Source organism: Pygocentrus nattereri, chromosome 1, assembly GCF_015220715.1.
Source record: "Pygocentrus nattereri isolate fPygNat1 chromosome 1, fPygNat1.pri, whole genome shotgun sequence".
Lineage (NCBI taxonomy): Eukaryota > Metazoa > Chordata > Actinopteri > Characiformes > Serrasalmidae > Pygocentrus > Pygocentrus nattereri.
Window position 1 is genome coordinate 28,882,708 of NC_051211.1, and position 19,296 is coordinate 28,902,003.

The 19,296-nt window shown below is 38.4% G+C and overlaps 1 protein-coding gene across 4 annotated transcripts in view; it reads left to right on the forward strand.

The window, feature by feature from the left end:
* The window catches only part of LOC108435120 (glutamate receptor ionotropic, kainate 2-like), a 106,009-nt gene extending 88,752 nt beyond the window's left edge, over positions 1-17,257 (forward strand). For 2 of the 4 annotated variants that reach the window (XM_017710718.2, XM_017710717.2), the window contains exons 12-16: positions 5,626-5,744; positions 9,902-10,119; positions 10,832-11,057; positions 14,350-14,600; positions 16,087-17,257. In XM_017710718.2, coding sequence (XP_017566207.1) covers positions 5,626-5,744; positions 9,902-10,119; positions 10,832-11,057; positions 14,350-14,600; positions 16,087-16,251 — 979 coding nt within the window. In that variant the 3' untranslated portion in view covers positions 16,252-17,257. Of the gene's footprint in view, positions 1-3,522; positions 3,561-5,625; positions 5,745-9,901; positions 10,120-10,831; positions 11,058-14,349; positions 14,601-16,086 lie in introns of those variants that run through there. The other 2 variants (XM_037541131.1, XM_037541138.1) reach the window with 2 other exon arrangements.
* The last annotated feature ends 2,039 nt before the right edge of the window (positions 17,258-19,296 follow it).

Here is a 19,296-nt window from a genome sequence, read left to right on the forward strand (position 1 = left end):
TCTTAGAGTAGAACCTTCTACAGTTTGCTGATTTAATTCATATTAAACAGATTATATTAATTAGAAAATATATAAACCCATACAACCATTTTTCTATTTCACAATTTTTCTGGGGATATCTGGAGTTGTTTTTCCAGACCACCCAACTAAATCAAACACTAACACTTTTTTCATTCACAGTAAGACTACATAAACAATATATTAAGTATATGATATTTTAGTTATATTTTACTTTTATTATGATGAATTATGTAAATTGATGCGTTTTATTTGCATTAAGCACTTCTAATTGAACATGAGGTTTTCATACAGTCTTTAACACTTTGACAGAAGGGGATCATTTGACCTGAAAAATGACCACACAGACAACACTTTTTACATATCTAGTAGAGGGCAGACAGGTGTGAAAACTGTGCTGCAACAAAAAACAGAAAAAAAGTGATATTAGCAAACACTCAATGATGTCTTTTTCAAGCTATTTGACACTGAAGACGTTGTAAACACAGGATACAGTGACATTTTTCAGTCATCTTGCACATAAAGTAATTGTTACCACAGTGTGCAATGCCATCATCTGTTTGAAAAAGTTTTCCATCATACTGATTAAACCCAGTTTTACATGCAGTTAGCCAATCAGAGTGCAACTGACAAAATTTGCACAGTTGTGGTCTTCGTGGCATACAGTAGTTATCAGACATTCTTTGTAGCTCTGTGTACTGAATCTATTAAAAAGGTAAGTAACTGAAGGACAAAACTGTGTTCTAAGTTATTTTGTGGTGTAATAAACAGTGCACTTACTGGCCGCCTTATAAGGCATACCTACCTTTTGTCAACTGTATCCACTTTGGTCCACCTTGTAGATGTAAAGTCAGAAACAATAGCTTATTTGTTGCATCACAGTTTGTGTTATTCTAAATATCTAGTGCTTTTATGTTTTGTGGCCCTCCAGTGGGCCATGGTGGTACTGTTATGGGGACATTGGTGATCTATTTTTATTTTAAAATATTTATTTAAAAAAAGCATCGCAGAGAGGCTTTCAGGAGTAAAGATGAGGAGGGGTTCACCACTCTGTAAAAGACAAATATAGGATCAAATAGCAACAATTCAAGAATAACATTTCCCATCAATTAACATAAATAGATTCAGAATACCAGGAGAAAACTCTGTATGCAAGGGACAAGGCCAAAGACCAGTATTTTCTGACCGTAACCTTTGGGTCCTCAGGTGACACTGCGTTAAAACCAGATATGATTATGCAGTGAAAATCACTGCATGGGCTGAGAAACACTTCTGAAAACCTCCTTCTTCTTCTTTCGGCTGCTCCCTTTAGGGGTCGCCACAGCGGATCATCTGCCTCCATCTTGCCCTATCCACTGCCTCCTCTACTTTTACACCAACCATCTCCATGTCCACCTTCACTACATCCATAAACCTTCTCTGAGGTCTACCTCTTCTCCTTCTACCCGGCAGCTCCATCTCCAACATTCTTTGCCCAATATATCCACTATTCCTCCTCAACACATGTCCAAACCATCTCAACCTGGCCTCTCTGGCTTTATCTCCAAACTGCTCCACCTTCACTGTCCCTCTGATCTGCTCATTTCTAATCTTGTCCATCCTTGTCACTCCCAACGAAAATCTCAGCATCTTCATCTCCGCCACCTCCAGCTCAGCCTCCTGTCTTTGAGACAGAGCCACAGTCTCCAAACCATACATCATAGCAGGACGCACTACTGTCTTGTAAACCTTCCCTTTCACTCTTGCTGCTATCCTTCTGTCACACATCAGCCCTGACACCCGTCTCCACCCACTCCATCCTGCCTGCACCCTCTTCTTCACCTCTTTTCTACACTGTCCAATACTCTGGATGGCTGACCCAAGATATTTGAAGTCATCCACCTTTACAACCTCTACTCCTTGCATCTTCACCTTTCCACCTGCCTCCCTCTCATTCACACACATGTATTCTGTCTTGTCTCTACTGACCTTCATTCCTCTCCTCTCCAGTGCAAACCTCCACCTCTCCAGATTCTCTTCCACCTGCTATCTACTCTCACCACAGATAAAACACTTAGAAGAAACACTTCTAAAAACCACTGTCTGTAAAAACAGTTCATCATTGCATCCACAAGTACAGGTTAAAACTCTAAAATGCAAAGAGGAAACTGTACATAAACAGGATCCAGGAATGCTACCAGCTTCTCTGCGCCTGACAAATCAACACTTTAAATTCTTTTGGAAATCATAGACACTGTGTTCCTGGCCAAAGTACACTCAGTCTGATATCAGTGCACAGTTCAAAAGCCAGCATCCATGATGGTATCCATGATTAGTGCACATGACATGGGTGACATGCACATCTGTGAACGCACCATTAATGCTGAACAATATATACATGTTTTGGCAACATATGCTACCATCCACACATCGTCTTTTTCAGGGAACGCCTTGGTTATTTCAGCAAGATGATGCATAACCATATTGTGCACAAATTTCAACAGCATGGCTCCGTATTAAAACAGTCCAGGCACTAAACTGACCTGCCTGCAGTCCACACCTGTCATCTGCTGACAACATTTGGTGCATTATGAAATGAAAAATATGACAAAGGAGACCCCAAAGGAGAACTGTTGAGCAGCTGAAATTCTTTATCAAACAAGAATGAGAACATTTCACTCTCAAAACCACACCAGTTGGTCTCCTCAGGTCCCAAACGCCTACAGAGATTTTTAAAAGAAGAAGTGATGAAACACAGTGGTAAATATGCTAACTTTTTTGAACGCATTGTTGGCTTCAAATTTAAAATGGGCATATATAATTTTTTTACAAAACACAATAAAATTTCTCAATTTCAACATTTGATATGTTGTCTGACATACAGAACATTTTCAGATTTTTTTGGTATTTATGTTTTGTGATTAAAAAGTTTGAGGAATTTGAAAGAAAGTCTGAAAAAAGTCTGAAATTTGATGAGCTGCATATATTATTCTGTTATTGTTGCATTTCCAACAATAGGGCTAGTTAAGTATTCTTGTCACAGAAGTTTTTGCAGTTGGTTTTGTGCTCACAAATTGCAAAAGGTTAGGAACTACTCTATTCCTTTATCAGTAGTCTTCAGTTTCTTGCCACAGGATGCCATTGGCTGGATGGTTTTTGGTTGTTGCAGAGTTACTGAGCAGTTTAGAAATGTCAGTAGCACTGCTACATAAATTGGATCACCCACAGCAAACACTAACATGTTTCCACCATTTCAGTGTCATTGAAGTGCAGAGAATGATTCACCCTTCAAAGAATACCTGCTCTGTAGTGGTACTATGGTGGTCCAGGCCACCAAATCACAAAAAATTATGCAGAGAAATGCGATGTGTAATTGTAGAATTACAAAACTCACCTAAAATGTAAGTGGACCTGAAGCGCAATGGCTGTAGATACAAGGGAAGTATACACAATGGTGCCCAGTCCATTTTTCCCACATTTTAGACATTGCCTTGCCATTTGTGACTGAACTGAGGTTTTTTACAGATATGGACTTGTGGTGTAGCAAGAAAAGCAGGATATGGGTGAGCTGATAACCTAGCTACCATAGTTAACATAGGAGTTAACATAGGCTTAAAGAAAAGTTGTTGAAAGCATATTTTCAGAACACATTGTTGTAAGAATATTGTCAGCGCATAGCTTGTACTGAACTTGGTAGCCTGAATGTTGGTCTGACATGTTTTGATTTTTGGAGATTATGATTTAGAAAACATACAGATGACAAGAAAGAGTCATGATAAACAAAAATCAGAAAAACAAAAAACCATGAATTAATGCATCAGGCTCAAAATTGTGCAATTATGCACATTAATTAATTATTCAAATATTTCTACTAATGAATAAATGTACATAAACATATTTGAATAAATGGGTGAATAAATATGTTGCATTGACTCCCCTCAAAAGAAATTTTATCTGAAGTAGTTAAATGACAATGTCAATGAATCATTGAATTTGTTGATTGTTATTCAGTTTATATCTCAGATTTTACCTAGATTATAATATTGAATATTATACATTGAATGTATGTTGGAACTTTACACAATTCATTTTTTCAAATACTTAATTGCAACAAGTGACTCGTTGGCTGTGCCATTTAAGGTATTTGTAAGGCTTAGACCATATGCTTCCTTGGGGATTTCCACTGAGCTCATGAATTTCAACGAGCCAAGAGACATCTTGAACATACAATATAGAATATTTATTCATTTATAACAAATCTGTTAAATTCTACAAAGCAGTATGGAAATTTGTAGATCTTTTCAGCATTATGACTGGAAGTGTAATGCCCTTTAGATGTGAAATCTTTGGTAAGATTTTAATTGGATGGGCCACTGTAGATGCTTTGTAAATGGTCAGTATATCTTTAAGTAACATTCAACTAAATATCTATTAACTGTAACTTGACGTGAAGTTGGATGTTATTTGGATGATGCACTGTATATGCTTTGTAAATGCTCAATCTGTCTTTGAGTAACATTCAACCAAATATCTATAACATGTAACTGAACTTGAAATTCAGTATGAAAGTTTTGATTAAATTTATCCCTAACCTTAAACCTAACCTTAACATCAAGGCAAAACTGCACCTACTTCTAACCCTAACCATAACCATACCATTGTTGACAATCAACTGAATATCACCAGAAAGTTTGACCATCCAAATCAAATGTGACCAAATCTTTTTTTAAGACCCTGACAACACCTTTCTCTTTAGATTTTGTGTAATGTAAGAATATTGTACAGTGTACACTTAGATGGTAGTTTATTAGGTCCTGTACCTTGTGCTTACACTCATTTGACATTTTATTAGAATTTATCATTATCAGTGTTTCTACTACAATCAGTAATTGTAAACATTCTATCAGTGACAGCCCAAGGACTGCAGTTTTTGGAGGACACAACAAATTCACGAGCAGGCAAAAAAACAAAAACAAAACGAAAATTGCGTATATATGCTTTATATATATTTTGCGGACAAGAGAAATTATGACCAACATAACTTTAATACAGTTATTTCTGACATGTAGTTTTCAGTCAAATGGATGATTATTGTATCACATTCAGAGTTGCATAACTGCAGTTCCTGTTTGTCTAATGCTATATGGTGTGATTTGAATATTTTTGTGCTTTGTGATTGTATGCTTGTAATCCTTAAAATTATGTAACAGTTCTTCCTAAATCCATCTCTAAAATGACTGACAGAATCCCAGCTAACAAAACACTCTATAAGCTCATACTTCTCATTATGCCATTGTGATGAGAAACTCATTGATCTATACTGTAGCTAAGTTTTATTAAGAGTGTGTTTGCTTAAGAGGGAGCAATGGTTACAGTTACAGGTATTACTTAAACTTTTTGATTGGTCCAATAGCCTAGAAGGAAGCTACATAGTAGGTGTATAAGTTGACAACAAAGTGTGTTTATGTGTCCACATGTATGTTTATATAATATGTGTAACTCCAAATGAGTATTTGCTATATATATGTGTGTGTATGTGTGTGTGTGTGTGTGTGTGTGTGTGTGGGTGTAGCAATTTTCTGCTTTCTCTAATCTTTAATCATGTATCTCTCTTTTTCTCTGTATCAGGTTCAGCCCGTATGAGTGGTATAATCCTCATCCCTGTAACCCAGATTCTGATATGGTGGAGAATAACTTCACTCTACTAAATAGTTTCTGGTTCGGAGTTGGAGCTCTCATGCAACAAGGTAGAGACTTCAGCCTGGCTGTCCTGCTTTAATGGCTCTCCACCACACACTAGGTCTTTTTGGGGCCCCCTTCTGTTTTATTGCTGGAACTACAGGCTACAAGGGACTATTTATGTATCACACAAGTTACTGAGACCAGTTTACTTTACTTTACTTTACTGATACCACAAATCTGACAACACTTGTGGCAGAGCAATACTCAGAATGAAATCCATAAATCCAGGCTGTCTAAAAAGTTAAAACAGCAGTGTATGCTTCAGCGTGAACAGAGTGAAGAATTGTTCACTTACTAGCACTATAGGCTTACATATAAATGCATGTTTCATTTTGTACTTATTTACTCCACAGAATTCATTACTTTCACCTCTGGAGCACTACTGCACAAAGGGTTTTCCATTCCTAAAGACAGCTGTTTTGGTTTAGAACTATTATTAATAAAATATAATAGTACATATACTAATAGTGTGTAATATAGTTTTATATTAAAATGTACCCAAAGTTGCCTTTGATCTTGAGGATAATTAATGAGGATAATTAATTTACCAAATACCTAAAAAACAAAGTTTACCCATTCATTTCAGAATTATAGTTGCACCTCTGTGGGCTTGTTTTCAGCTGACCCACATAAAAATAAATAACTGAGAAACAGTGAACATTCTGGAATGAATGAAAAATAAAATAAAAAACAGAAATTTTCTGATAAAGCAATGAATAAGATGTGATTACAAAGGTCTGTAATGTTGTCAGTAGACTTCAGTTAATACACCCTTCCTAAATGACATTACATTAAAAGTAAATTAGGTTTTTTTCCTTCTCCTGTAAAGTTATCATTTTGTAGATACAATGTTTTCTTCCAACAACAGCAATATGTTGCTTTACTACACACTGTACCATAGGGAGCAAATACTTCAGACTCTTCAGAGTCCCTTGCCTCTGTGGTTTGCCCCATAGAGGTCAGTGAGTGGTGGTGACAGGGTTTGAAGTTACCTTGGGTACATGATAGTAGAATCCAATTCTATTCTATTTTATTCTACTAAGCCTAATTTTGCTTTTGGAGAAAAATGTTGAGTGATGTGTAGGTATTTGAGTGACTAACTATTGACTGAATTGTACTGATATATATAGATATCAGACATTTTGGTAGTTATTATCACAGCCCTGCCTGGTTCTGTTCCATGTTTTCTTTTTTCCTGGATCAGTTTTGTGTTTCCTTTTTTTTCCCCTTTATTTTGTGTTTCCTTAGCAGGGTTGAGTTCGAATTAGGTGAGGTCTGCAATGTTTGTTGGAGGATAAAAGCTCTGTTTGCAGTGTGCACTGGGGCTCCCCATCTTCCTGCATCTTGCTACTTTATATATATATATATATATATATATATATATATATATATATATATATATATATAAGATATAGATATATATATACTATATGTCCAAAAGTACTCGCTTGTCTGCCTTCACATGCATATGAACTTGAATGACATCCCATTCTTAATCCATAGGGTTTAATATGATGTTGGCCCACCCTTTGCAGCTATACCAGCTTGAACTGTTCTGGGAAGGCTTTCCACAAGGGTTAGGAGTGAGTTTATGGGAATTTTTGACCATTCTTCCAGAAGCACGTTTGTGAGGTCAGACACTGATGTTGGACATGAAGGCCTGGCTTGCAGTCTCCACTCTAATTCATCCCAAAGGTGTTCTGTTGGGTTGAGGTCAGGACACTGTGCAGGCCAGTGAGGTTCTTCCACACCAAACTCACTCATCCATGTCATTATGGACCTTGCTTTGTGCACTGGTGCGCAGTTATGTTGGAACAGGAAGGGTACATCATCAAACTGTTCCCATAAAGTTGGGAGCATGAAATTGTCCAAAATCCCTTGGTCTGCTGACACATTAAGAGTTACTTTCACTGGAACTAAGGGGCCAAGCCCAACTCCTGAAAAACAACCCTTCACCATAGTCCCCCCTCCACCAAACTTTACACTTGGTGCAATGCAGTGAGACAAGTACCGTTCTTCTGCCATTGCCAGACGGAGAAGCATGATTCGTCAATCCAGAGAATACATCTCCACTGTTCTTGAGCTAATCTGAAGGCCACATGAAGTTTGGAAATCTGTAGTGATTGACTCTGCAGAAAGTTGGCGATCTCTGCACATTACACGCCTCAGCATCCACTGACCCCGCTCTGTCATTTTACTTGGGCTACCAATTTGCCAATGGCTGAGTTGCTGTCATTTCTAATTGCCTCCACTTTATAATAATACCACTGACAGTTGACTATGGAATATTTAATAGCTCTTTAGAGCAACCTATTCTTTCACAAAAGTTTGTAGAAGCAATCTGCATGCCTAGGTGCTTGGCTTTATACACCAGCGGCAATGGAAGTGATTGGAACACCTAAATTCAATGATTTGGATGGGTGAGTGAATACTTTTGGCAATATAGTGTTTGTGTGTGTGTGTGTGTGTGTGTTTTATTATATATAACATATTAACATATATTAACATATATATGTTTTATTATTAGTATTATTTTTATTTTCTAATGAATGTAATATCTTTGCTTAACTCTTCACATGTGGTCTCCCTTTCATGTTTCCCCTGCTGTGAGCCAGTCAAATGTAACATTATGGTTTTTCAAATTGTGTGCCACACCAATCATAGGTTGTGAAATGCCATATCAAGAATGGATGGCTAAAGGCTTGGAAAATAAAAGTCAAGTAGTTGATATGCTGACTGTGATTTTAAGCTTATGTTTTATTAGAAATGAAACAAACCAAAAAGAAAATGTCATTAGGATGGCACCTACTCTGCCTGTTGCCAGCCCTGCCTCATAACTTTCCTTTTTTTTTTTTTTAGTTTCCTTTTTACAACTGAACACCTTTCTCCAGAAGCATCAATTAGGCTTGAGTATTTGATCATGGGCAGTAAAATGTTCATGTAGAGCAGTAAAGGGTTTATGTACATCAGTGTTTCTCATTTATGTTCTGCACTGCTGCAGAACACAGTTTGGTGCTCAAAACACCTTACTGTGTTCATCAGCTACTTAAGGTGTGTTGAACTATGTAAAACACTAAAATGTGCACTGTGCTCTAGTTCTCAACTTGGGTGTTTGCGTGGTCAGTGGTGGGTAGAGTAGCCTAAATCCATAAAGTCAACACTACTTAAGTTTTCATATGTATGGAAGTATGAGAACTTCTAACTTACAGAACTGGTACTCACTTCATATTAAATCAAGCATCTTAGGAACTACAGTTTCTTAGGCTCTCCTCTTTTTGGTTCTCTTGGTCTAAAATAAACTGCTAATCATCCTAAGTCAGTCAATCACAAAACAGTACAAAGGTAACCAGCAAAAATGAAATTAAATGCAAAAATGAATTAGTAACTAAATATAAATGGCAAAAATTTAACTGAAAAAATAAACAGATTATTATACTAGCTTATTTATCAGTGTGGTCCAGGGTTCAGTCAAATACAGAGTAATCTGCAGTGAAATAGCAGAGCTAGCTACCACAATGTGGACAGAATATTGGCCTACCGACCTCTTTCACTTTGGAGAATGAGCATTATATGTTGCTGTTTCCCCACTCTCCCGTTATGTTCTTAGTCATTTCTATTCAATTATTTTTTCAGACAAAGCTTTGCCACTGTGATGCTTGTATGGCTCTTTCTCAGCAAAAAATAAGGCACATGCAAAATTTCATTTTCTTGCATCATAAAACTACTGCTAGAAAATCTTTATTTTATGATTTGATGTGCAGCATAACTACATTTGCAGCTCCTTACAGTCTGAGTTTGGCCAAGATTTTGTTTGTAGCATCTCATGTAATGTGACATGCACCAAACATGTAGATCACTGTATTCTCACCATGCAAATCATAGCTAGCAAAGTAGTTAGAGTTTACAACTGAAATACACTGCAGAGCTAATTGAAATTAGAATAATACAGGAAATGTCAAGAACCCCAACCTCCATGGTCGCTGTTTAGAAAAGCTGAGAACCACTGCTTTCATATAGCAATTAGGTAAGACTGATGTACAGTCTTAAGTGGTGTATGATGTGGGACCTGAGTGGAGCTCACCAGGTGAAATAATCCCCTTCCTGTCACTTTTCTTTATGTATAAATCTTCTGCTCTCCTCTGCACTCCACTCTTACTGACAGGGTCTGAGCTGATGCCCAAGGCTCTGTCCACCAGGATAGTTGGAGGTATCTGGTGGTTTTTCACTCTGATCATCATCTCATCTTACACGGCAAACCTGGCTGCCTTCCTCACTGTGGAGAGGATGGAGTCTCCCATTGACTCAGCTGATGACCTAGCCAAGCAGACCAAGATTCCTTATGGTGTAGTGGAGGCTGGATCTACTATGGCATTTTTCAAGGTGCTACAGCTAGAATTGATCTTTCCATAGTCTGCCTACCAATGCATTCTTTCGTATATTACAGTTTCAAGGTTAGGCAAGCTTGAAATGTTGGAAAAAATCCCATTCAATGAGAATTTGTGAAATATATCTTAGTCCTGTAAAAGTAACAAAATTTAGTGTTATTCATTTCAAATGAGATTTTTTTTTATTTTGTATACACGTGAAAGACAGTCGTAGGATGACTTGGGTGTATTTTTTTGCTATTCTTGGTATGTAATCAAAGTTGTCAAGAATTGATATCTGATTAATAGGATAAACAGAATGTTCACTGGCAGCTAAGTTAACGTTGTTACCCTACGCTAGGCATGTAAAACTGGTTGCCTTCTGGGCCAAAGTGCTGAAGAGATAAGCATTTACCCTCATCTAACACTCTGAGTGTTTCAGTTTGTTAGGGCTTTGCAAATTAGCTGATGAGCCAGGGAGTAATTATTGCAGTCCACTATCATGTGATCAAATATTTAGCATTTTATTTTCATATTATATTTTCTATAGCTTTATTTAATAAAAGCTGTTCATATTAATTCTGCCTCCATTACATTAAATGTCATTTGACTGAATGGTAGTGAAACCACAAACCCAGATCATGATTTGAAACCTGCCCAAAACACTGGCTGAAAAATTGTCCAGAAATGATTACGCAATAAACCTGTCTTCTTCCTTCTTCATGTAGAAGACAAAGATCTCCACTTATGATAAGATGTGGGAGTTCATGAACAGCAGGAGGCAATCAGTGATGGTAAAGAGCGTGGAGGAGGGAATCCAGAGAGTGCTCACGTCGGACTATGCATTCCTCATGGAGTCCACCACCATTGAGTTTGTCACCCAGCGCAACTGCAACCTCACTCAGATTGGAGGACTCATAGACTCTAAGGCTTATGGAGTGGGAACACCAATGGGTAAGTGCTCATTTAGCCTGAGTTTTTCCCATCTGACTAAAGCAAGTAAAACATTGTTTTATTTCAGTCAGGCTCATAACATCCTCCATTATATCTTAGAGTGCCAATTAATCAGCATAGGCCAGGGTTTCTCAACCTCTGGGCTGTGGTCCACCAGTGGGCTGTAAAACATCCTCTAATGGTCCCTGGGCCTGTACTCAGAGGGAGGCAGTAATTTGGGGCTGGTAACTTCACTAAGTCATAAAAATAATAATTAAGTAATAATAATAATAATAATAATAATAATAATAACAATAATAATAATAAAAAGAGGAGAAAGGAGCCAGCTGAGGTGGTTCGGGCATCTGGTTAGGATGCCCCCTGGACGCCTCCCTTGGGAGGTGTCACAGGCAAGTCCACCTGGGAGGAGACCCCACGGAAGACCCGTGACTATATTGCCCAGGCCTGGGAGCGCCTCAGAATCCCCCCTGGGGAGCTAGTGGAAGTGGCTGGGGAAAGGGAGGTCTGTGCCTCATTGCTTAGGATGCTGCCCCCACGACCCGAACCCCATAGAAGTGGAAGATAATGGATGGATGGATGGATGGATGGATGGATGGATGGATGGATGGATGGATGGATGGATGGAGGGATGGATATTGCATATTACGTGTATATATACTTTCTTAAGTTTACTACATTTTGACACATGTAAACCCTCCACTCGTATTTGGGTCTGCAGCAAACAGGTGAACTGGCACTGCAGAAACCACAGGTCTCAGTCCTACTGATGGAAACACATTCTGTGATCAAATGAGGGAATTAATAAAGTTCACTTTCCTTCTCTTCTAGAGACATTGGCGCGGTACTGTCTTAACGTCTGTTTTTAATCACTGACTCTTTAGACACTAAGGACAAGTAACTGTTAAAAACAATAGATGTGCCATAAAATAATAGAGAAGATAAGCATTTGATTTCAACTCGTGGATTGCGGAGCGTATATTTGGTTGACCATCAGCGACCTAAATGGTTAAACTCAGACTGATAAACCAATGACATAGAAGCAAATATCAGGTAAGATTTATCATTATTGTTCATTGTGATGATGCTAATTGAAAAGCCCAGTGAATAAAGTGTGGTTTATTTTTAATGAATTACAAAAACCCTCAAAACTAGAGATATCTTGAGACCAAACCATCACTCTTTTGGAAAAGCCAGTGTATTTTCAGTGAAAAAGCAATTGACTGCAGCTCCAAATCACAACTTCATGTACATTTCAGTAACACTTTCTATGACTGTCACGTTTGTAAGCATCTATCAACACATTCATTACATGTTATAATGCATTCATAAGGCATCATAAACATGGCTATAAATATTTATAAAAATGCATTAAATGTTATAGCCATGCTTATTATGCATTATGAATTGTTAACATAATGCATTATAAGTACTGTTCATAACAAATTATAAGAGCTGATAAGTTGTATTTGTCCACTCTAAGTAAAGTTAAACATACTGTGCTAAAACCTCCTGTTAAGAGTGGGGCTCCTGAGTGGCACAGCGCCTAAGCGTTGGCTTTATCATCAGGAGATTGCGAGTTCGATCCCTGGTGATGCTACAGATGTCCGTAGCTGGGAGTCCAAGAGAGCACAATTGGCCTTGATCTCTCTGGGCGGGTAGGATGGGTCCCCTTCTCCCCCCATCACTCAATGTGATACTAGTCAGCACAGGCATCTGTTAGCTGATGTAACAGATCTGGCGGTTGGCACTTTCTTCTGAGCGCGTTCGGCTGTCCCATGACGTTGTGTGAGCTGCAGTTCAAAAAGAAACGGTGGATGGTTTCACAGGTCTCGGAGGAAGCCTGTGTTAGCCTTCATCAAATCAAATCAGATTTATTTGTAACGCTTTTTACAACAGATGTTGTCACAAAGCAGCTTCACAGAATTCCAGAAAAGACAAAGTTTTAACAAGAATGTAAAAAACCCCTGGTGGGCAAGCAGTGGCGAGGAAAAACTCCCTCAGAACTGAGGAAGAAACCTTGGGAGGAACCAGGGGGAGACCCATCCTCCTCTGGTCAAACTACCTACAATGATTATACTACTAATAGTATTAAAAGCAGTAGTATTAAGTGATACTTTTTTGATTCCACAACTGGGGAAATTCCACCTCCACATTTAACCTATCCGTGAAGTGAAACACCACATACACACTAGGGGGCAGTGAGCACACTTGCCCAGAGCGGTGGGCAGCCCTATCCACAGCACCCGAGGAGCAGTTGGGGGTTAGGTGTCTTGCGCAAGGACACCTCAGCCATGGACTGTCAGCCCTGGGGATGGAACTGGCAACCTTCCGGTCACAGGGCCAGATCCCTAACCTCCAGCCCACGACCGCCCATAATAGTAGTAGCAATAGCTAGGAGTATAAGAAAACATAAGTGTTCAGCTGGTCTGAAGTGGGTAGCAGGATAATTGGGATAGTTGGTTGGGATAGTGTAGTGGTTAACACCTCTACCTTCTACACTGTAGACTGGGATTCAGTCCCCCACCAGGGCAAGCACCCTACACTATACCAATAAGAGTCCTTGGGCAAGACTCCTAACACCACTTTGGCCTACCTTTAAGTGATGGCTCTCTTCTGCCTAAACAGAGCAGCCCATGAATTCACATGCACACCGAGAAGTAATGCACATACACATTTATTTTTTTTATTTAGGAGCTTAAAAGGTCTTTAAAACCCTCCAAGAAGACATGCTAGATCAGCGATATCAGGAGTTATAACGTGAGCAGGCCTACACACATTGTATTCAAACTAATAACTTTGCGTGGGTTGACAGGACTTATGCTGTCTTCAATTTGCATTTAGGACACTAAATGACTAATTTGAATTTGTCGAGTTACTTGGAATCCACAAATATTCCAGACCAGAAAGAGTAAATACAGGAATCCAGAGTAGCAGTTGCAAGTTAAAATTGTTATTCTCATACAATTTTAACATTAGACAATATCTTCTGTGTGTCTTGGAGGAACGTTTTTTTTTTATATTCAATGCATCTTAATCAGTCATCAGTATCTTGGATTGTCATATATACAGTCTGCCTAAATGTTTACTAGCAAACCATACATTCACTGCTGCTGCCACTGCAGTACAACAGCTATTTACTATTTTCAGAAACTTTCACTCCTTCAGAAGTCATTTTTCTCCTAAAACATTCCTACAACAGAAACAGACCAATAAATGAAATAATGATTATAGGGAAGAAAGGAGTAAGATTACTATGTAAAAGTGATAAATAATTCTCTGTATGTCCTTGTAGGCTCTCCATACCGAGACAAGATCACCATAGCGATTCTGCAGTTGCAGGAGGAAGGGAAGCTGCATATGATGAAGGAGAAATGGTGGAGAGGAAATGGCTGTCCAGAGGAGGAGAGCAAAGAGGCAAGTGCTCTGGGAGTGCAAAACATCGGGGGCATCTTCATCGTGCTGGCTGCGGGCCTGGTCCTCTCCGTTTTTGTGGCTGTAGGGGAAGTGCTGTACAAGTCCAAACAGAACGCACAGATGGAGAAGGTAAGAGTGAATGCTTGAAGAAGATAAGTGCATTAACTCTGCACTGACTGGGTTTTGGATTTGGTTTAATAGAATGTATTCTTCTTAAATGAAGAGAGACCACTCAGAAACAGATCACATCAGCAAAAGCAGAAGAGACTAAAAAAGAGGAAAAGAAGTCCAACTTTATAGTAGTGCTACACAGTGCTGCACAGCAACTTTATATGCAGTCAGGGAACAGGAATACTTAATGCCTGAATATGAGCTGAATCTCCAAACTTTAACTGATGCCTCTTCAATTCCGCTCTGCAATCTGTAGCCTGTGAGTTGGAGATCAATCGATGTCCAGCATTTTTCAGTTCTTTAAACACACGGGGGGAAAATAAAAAGGAAGTTTAAGAGTGCTGATATTATAAAGGAATGTATGTTACCTAAAAAATATTATTATCCTGCCTTGAAAAGAAATTTTGAAATAACCTATAATGAGTGGTTTTGGCAACAATAGGGTCTCAGCATGTGTAGCTACTTGAGTTGCTCATCATGAAGCTGATTTACACAATGATTAAGAGTGTGTAAATCTATATCAAGACAAAGAGGGGCTAATGTCTAAAAGAATCTAAAAAAAAATACAGTTTTGATTTGTTTTACACATATTTTGGTCACTGATTCAATTTGTCTCCTTCCTCTCGGAAAATTTCAGTTCCCCAATGTTATGAGGGTCCCTCAAATGGACTTGCAGTTTCAAAATTCTGCATAATTTTTCAATGAGATTAAAGGTGATTCACTTTCCTTTTTTAGAAACCCATCTTCAGTTTTTTTGGCTGGATGTTTGGAATAGTTGTCTTTTAGAAACATTCATCTTCTCCCCAGATTCAGTTTCTAGGCTGATGAAACTAAATTCTTATCTAACATCGCCTAGTTCATTCACTCATGTTTCCATTCATGTTTCCTTCAGTAATGTGTAATGCACCTCCATTTTAAAGGGGCTACTACCCCAAACTGGAAACCAGGCATCCATACAATAAAATACTGGCTATGCCACTGGGACAAAACTGAAGTTTTTCTGTTTAATTTGTTTGCTTGTTTTTGCAACATTTCAATTATTTGATCAAATTAATTTGGACAGCTGGATGGAAATCTAGCTAGTGTCATCAAGAGAGGTAAGAGATCAAAAAATACAAGGGATGACATCTAACCAAAGATAGTTAGATGATAGCCACATAGAGGCTTAGCAATCATAATAATTATAGGTATTCAAATCACACTTTGTTAAAACCCCTTTTTTATAAGTATCAGTTTCTAATGAACCCACTTTCTTAGTATTAATTAATCAATATTTATCTCTGAACAGCTATTAACAGTCAACTGCCCCTTGGCATTTTAAAAATGGCTAAAGTTTGAAAATTGTGGAAAATTAAGTGGCTGGTTATTATTGTGGTAAATTGTTATTCACACACTTGCTCACCTCTTCTTTCCACTTCATCTTTTTCCCTCTCCTCCTCTGCAGCGGTCATTCTGCAGTGCCATGGTGGATGAGCTCACCGTGTCTCTGAAGTGTCAGCGACGCCTCAAACAAAAACCACAGCCTCCTGCCATCGTCAAAACAGAGGAGGTGATAAACATGCACACCTTCAATGACAGGAGACTGCCAGGGAAAGAGACAATGGCCTAAGGGTCATCAACTTCCCACCTCTCTTCCCCTCATGAATCCATTAGGGGTGCAAGAGAGTCTAGGACAGAAGCGCATCCCACAATGCCTTTTGGGTCCGCCCTGGAACGCTCCAGCTTTCGTCCCAGAGATGTTTCCTGTGGAAATCCAGATACCTGGGCATAATAGATCTGCAAGCCTTTACTGAAGTGCATAGGCTCTTTTGCCGATCAAGCTTCTTTAGCAATGTATGGAGTTTCTTTCACACAGAATGAGATTATACTACTCGTTTTTATCATGCATTTCTGCATTCCAGCGCATGGTCAACACATAACTGGAAAGAGAGCTTTACAGGGTGAAGATTAGTGCCATATCATTACTTGTTTAATTTTTCATAGTTGCTTTATTCAGTGTAACAGGAATATTTAGAAAGCAGCCTATAATGATCAAATTCATTAAGTTTCTATGTCAGTTTTTAACAACCACAATGAAAATGACAAAGTTAGGGGTGAAACAAAAACAAACAAAAAAAAGTGAAAAAACTGATTTGACTGCTTGGCTAAACTTAACCTAATGCCAGATTCATCCCCTGAACTGTGCAAAATGAAAATTTAAAAGGCAGTAGGCATGTTTTATTAACAATTTTATTAACATTAAACATCATGACAGTAAATATTGTGTTCTAGGTCAATTAAATTGATTTCTGTAAAGTTTGGCTAAATTTTATTGAATCGGATTGTTTGCTTCTGCAACGTAAAGAGAAACAACAGTTATGAGAGGCTACCTTTGAATCGAGTATATTTGGTGTACAGAGACCTCTGGTCCTAGACCTTCAATGCCATTTCAACATCATCACCAAGTCTAAACACTGATTTTAGTGATGTCTGTCTGGCAAACTGCATCTACAAACATCCATCCATCCATCCATCCATCCATCCATCCATCCATCCATCCATCCATCCATCCATCCATCCATCCTCTAAACCGCTTCTCCGTCAGGGTCACGGGGGGGTGCTGGAGCCTATCCCAGCAGTCTTCGGGCAGAAGGCAGGATACACCCTGGACAGGTCACCAGTCCATCACAGGGCAGACAGACACTCACACATTCACACCAAGGGGCAATTTAGCATGTCCAATTGGCCTGACTGCATGTCTTTGGAAGGAAACCGGAGAACCCGGAGGAAACCCACGCAGACACGGGGAGAACATGCAAACTCCACACAGAGAGGACCCCGGTCGCCCAGCCGGGGAATCGAACCCAGGCCCTCCTTGCTGTGAGGCGACAGCGCTACCCACCACACCACCGTGCCGCCCTCCATCTACAAACATTAGAAATCAAATTGAAATAATTTATGTCCCACATCATATTCAGCATTTTATTGTTCAAAACACAAATTCTTGTTTCCCTGTGATCTTTGATTGTAATGTGATGACGTTCAGCTTTCATCTGGCTCTAAAACATCTTGTGATTTTTTTAAACCCATGCACCAATGGACAGGGAAAAATAGTATTAGCCTACCCTAAGCCAACCTTTTTGGAAATACGTTAAAGTGTAGAAGTTGGTTGTGATTTCTGACTCATGTTGATTTTAAGTAACCTTTTTGGGTCTGAGTGTTAGTGAGAATGCTAGTAAGTGACTCTTATTGACTACTTGGTAAGATTTTAACAAAGAGCAGCCTGCATTTTGCTAGTTATATCTTCCCCAAGACATTTTAATTGGCAGAAAGAGTGTTCAGTATAATGCAAGCTCTACCATTTAAGAATCAGCCTAATGCTATGTCATTGGGCAATGAGACATAGTCCACCAGATTGCAATATAAAAACTTCATAATTTAATTTACACATTCTAAGTGAAGGTCTAAAGTGCCAGACTGTACATCACTTTTGAATGGCTTTGTCCTCTCCCATTAACTAAATTCATTCAACTTGTTCAATGTGTTTTTTTGTTTGTTTGTTTTCACCATGTAGCTTACCAATGCCTTTATCAGATTAAGTCATTGTAAGAACTCTTCAAGAAAGCATTTTGTAATAGCATCTACCTTATATGTTTGAGAAGGATAGCGGGTAACATCTTGATTTTTCTGGCTGTGTTCACAGAAATAATTTCTAACAAAATATAGCATTTTTTGTACAGAGACAATTTTGTAGTAATTTCTATTGGTGTGGATGACAGATGTAGCCTACTGTATGTGTAACGTATTCTTTTTAACGCCTCAGAATGATGCACGTCAAAGCCTGTGGTTTAAATGCCTAGTGAGAATGGTATTCTCTGTTTCTCAGTCGTTGATCATCATTTTTATCGTTTTACCAGTATATTTTGTGAATGTATGTGTCTTAGGCAGATGGAATCACTTTTTGAAGCGGCAACATAAAAAAAAACCTCAAGAACATAAAATTGTTGTCGGGTAACCATTAAATATCTTCAAAGTGGGTTTAAATCATCTGCCAGTGTGATTGCCATTTTGGGAAGGGACAAAATCCATCAGGGTAATTGATGTCAATGACCACATTTTTTTAAATGTAAAGCAAAGAATTTGGATCTGTTTAGTCTAGTTGGAGCATATTTTGTTTATTGTACTTAAATATCTTAAGACCTAGGATGACAAACACTGGCAAACCCCTACTGTTTTGAAGAAAGCAAATGTTTCTGTACATTCCTTATTTCTCATGGACTTTCTTTATGTCATTACCCTTTGAATATGATAGTTATAATGCATAATATCAAAAGAAACTTCGAAAGATTAATACACCCTAATGCACCCTAGTGTGTACTAAACACTCAGATGCCCAGATGCCCAGTTGGTGACATGCCAATGACTTAATCAATTGTCCCACCTCTCTTAGTTATTATTACCACATCTGTCAGACTTTCAGCTCAGAATATCTGGTAGCATATGTAACATTTTTATGAACATTTATAATAATCCTATGGTTTTTGTTTTATGTGTCACCATATTTTGCACTGTGCATAATGAGAAACACTTAATGTTAGCCATCAGTGCACATTGAGTTGTACTATCACCAAACAAAAATGGCAAAATCAAAATTTAAAAACCAAAAATTGTATTG